This window comes from Emiliania huxleyi (assembly GCF_000372725.1).
Source record: "Emiliania huxleyi CCMP1516 unplaced genomic scaffold EMIHUscaffold_452, whole genome shotgun sequence".
NCBI lineage: Eukaryota > Haptophyta > Isochrysidales > Noelaerhabdaceae > Emiliania > Emiliania huxleyi.
Window position 1 is genome coordinate 67317 of NW_005198594.1, and position 2729 is coordinate 70045.

General features: G+C 72.0%; 1 protein-coding gene across 1 annotated transcript; it reads right to left on the reverse strand.

The window, feature by feature from the left end:
* On the reverse strand, positions 1–2729 carry PTA5 (putative inorganic phosphate transporter). Its single transcript, XM_005768564.1, has 4 exons — positions 2257–2729; positions 1837–2106; positions 678–907; positions 1–627 (listed from the first exon to the last, which is right to left on the reverse strand). Exons 1-4 carry the CDS (start codon positions 2678–2680, stop codon positions 100–102), a joined length of 1452 nt encoding a protein of 483 aa, XP_005768621.1. The 5' UTR covers positions 2681–2729; the 3' UTR covers positions 1–99.

Here is a 2729-nt window from a genome sequence, read left to right on the forward strand (position 1 = left end):
GGGCTCCCACCAAGTTTTTTGCAACTAGCCTCAGATACACACAACTCACGCAAGAACGCGGACTCAGACCGGGCGCGCGTCCCTGGCCAACGAAAATCATCACTCACCCCGCGCGGTGGCATTGTGAAGAATCTCGCCGCCCTCATTGTACGGCCGGTGCGGGCAAGTGAGCCAGCTGAGCAGCACGAATGCGGCGGCGGCGACCGCCGCGGCGAGCGGGATCGTGACGACCCAGCCAACGACGATCTTGCTCAGCACGGTCAGGTCGAGGCCGGTGTTAGGCACGCCGCAGAGTTTCTCGGCGAGGCTGACGCCGACCACGGCGCCGACAAGGCAGTGCGAGGTGGAGACGGGCAGCCCGCACGCGGAGGAGGAGAGGACGGCGACTGCGGCGCCCGTCTGGGTGGCGAAGGAGCGGTGCGGAGTGAGGGTCGTGATCTTCGACCCCACGGTCGAGATTGTGCGCTCTCCGAGCGTCAGGATGCCGACGACGAAAGCGCCGGCGCCGCACAGCATAGCGGTGGGCGGCACCGCGGGCGCGAGCGCCACCGGGCCCTCCGCCGGCGTCGCGAGGATGGCGGCGAGAGGCCCGACAGCGTTGCCTACTCTCGGGTCATCTCGGTCAATCTCGGGTGATCTCGGGTGATCTCGGCGAGAAGTGCGACGGCGACGCCGACGTCGTTCGCCCCGTGCGCGAGAGCGACAGTGAGGCCTGCCAACACAAGGAGCAATCTCGGGTGCTCTCGGGTGCTCTCGGGTGCTCTCGGGTGCTCTCGGGTGCTCTCGGGTGCTCTCGGGTGCTCGCAGAGGCCTGCCAGAACGAGGAGCGGCACGAAGCGGCGCTGCACCTCGTCCAACTCAGCCCTCGGCCGTGCCGCCTGCTCGCGGCCAGAGGCGTGAAGAGACGCTGTTCACAGCTGCCGCCCCTACACACCTCGGCCGACAGCCGCCTGCGCGCCGCCCTCTGGAGAAGACTGCTCCGGAGAGGAGGAGGGGAGAAGCCCGTCCGTCGCTACCTACGGGAGGAGGGTCCAGCAGCCAGTCCGGGAGGCGTGGACCGTCGAGGAGCCGCCAGGAGCAGCTCGCCCGACGCCACCCGCAGCCCCGCCGCCGCCCTCCCTGCGCCCCCCTCCGCCAACGCCGCGCGGGCGGGCGAGGCGCGCCCCGACGCACCACCGCCGGCGGCATGCCCCGCCTCCGGTTCCGCCTCCAGTGGCGATGTGCGGCTGTCGCAAGCCACCGCCAGCGCAACCGCCCCGCCCGCCCCCGCCGCCCCGCCCGCCCCGCCCTCCGCCTCGCCGCCCGCCGCGTCGCGTCGAGCAGCGTCGTGCGGCAGCGGCGCAAGAGCAGGGCCGCCCGTTGACTCTGCTGCCTCGCCGCAGTCAGACCGCACGCCCTGCCCGCCGCAGCCCCCGCCCAGCAGCCCGCGGCGCGACTCGCCACGCAGAGGCAGCACAGGCAGCCCCACTGGCGGGTGCTGCCCCGCTCCCCCGGAAATGCCGCCCGCCGCGCCGCTTCCCTCCTCCGCCCCGCCCCTTCTCTCCGCCCTGCACCTTCCCTCCGCCTCCGCCTCCGCCATCTCGATCCGCTTCTGCACCGTCTCGAGCTGAGCGAGGCGTGCCACTCGGCCGCTGGCCGGTGTGCCTGTCCCCGCGCCAAGCGCCGCAGCGCGGCCCCCCACCCTGCTGCCAGAGTCGTCCCCAGAGCCGTCCTCCATCCCGCTGCGCGTGCACGCGGCCCGTCGCAAGGAGCCCGGAAGGTACAGCCTCCCCCGCCGCACCCTCCTCGCCGCCCACCGCCGCAGCCGCTTCTCCGCCCACTGCACCGTGGAGCGACCGGCGGCGACGGCGGCGCCGCCGGCGAGTGCCGCGCCGAGAGCGAGCAGCGGCCTGCCCGCCACGCGGCGGCGCAGAAAGACTGGCCCCTTGAGGAGGAGAAACAAAAAGGAGAGGGAGGCGATGAGGGCGAGGAGGAGGGGCTGCCGCTTCGCCGCCGCCGCCGCGGGGCTGCGCGTGCCGAGGACAAGCCGATGCACGAGTAGCGAGACGGCGAACCCCGCCGCCAGACCGGCCAGCGGCGAAGCGGCCCACCCGAGCAGCGTGAAGCCTGTGTGATGTTGGTCTCGGTCAGAGTGTCGTGTTGCGTGTGCCCTAAGCAGCGTTCCACAAGCCACCACTCTCCCTCCTCTCTCGCGTCTTCATGGCTCGCGGTCTGCCTTCTTCTTGCATCTCTCTCGCGCTCGCATCTCTCACGCACCGATCCCGCCGAGGTCGAGCGCGCCGTGCGTGCCAGAGAGGAGGGCGACGGTGACGATGCCCGAGACGATGCCGTGCGTCGCGCTGATCGGCGCGCCGTACAGGGTCGCCAGCAGCGTGCTGATGCCGGCGCCGAGCAGCGAGGAGAGCATGAGCAGCACAAACGTGCGAGGCGAGCCGGCAAAGGCGGCGACGTGGATCTGGCCGCTCGCGATGCTCTGCGCGACGAACGGGCCGATGGTGACCGCGCCGATGGCCTCGGCGATGCAACCCAGAACCAGCGCCTGCCGCATCGTCAGCGCGCCGGCCCCCACGGCTGTGCCCACCGAGTTGCAGATGTCATTGGCGCCGTTGGCGAGCGCGAGCAGGGAGGCCGCAGGGTAGGCGAGCGCCGCGGCCCAGCCCGCAGTGGCGACGACGGCCATGCACGCGTCTCGGATTAATCTGCGCTCCTCTTTATCCTGCGGCGCCTGG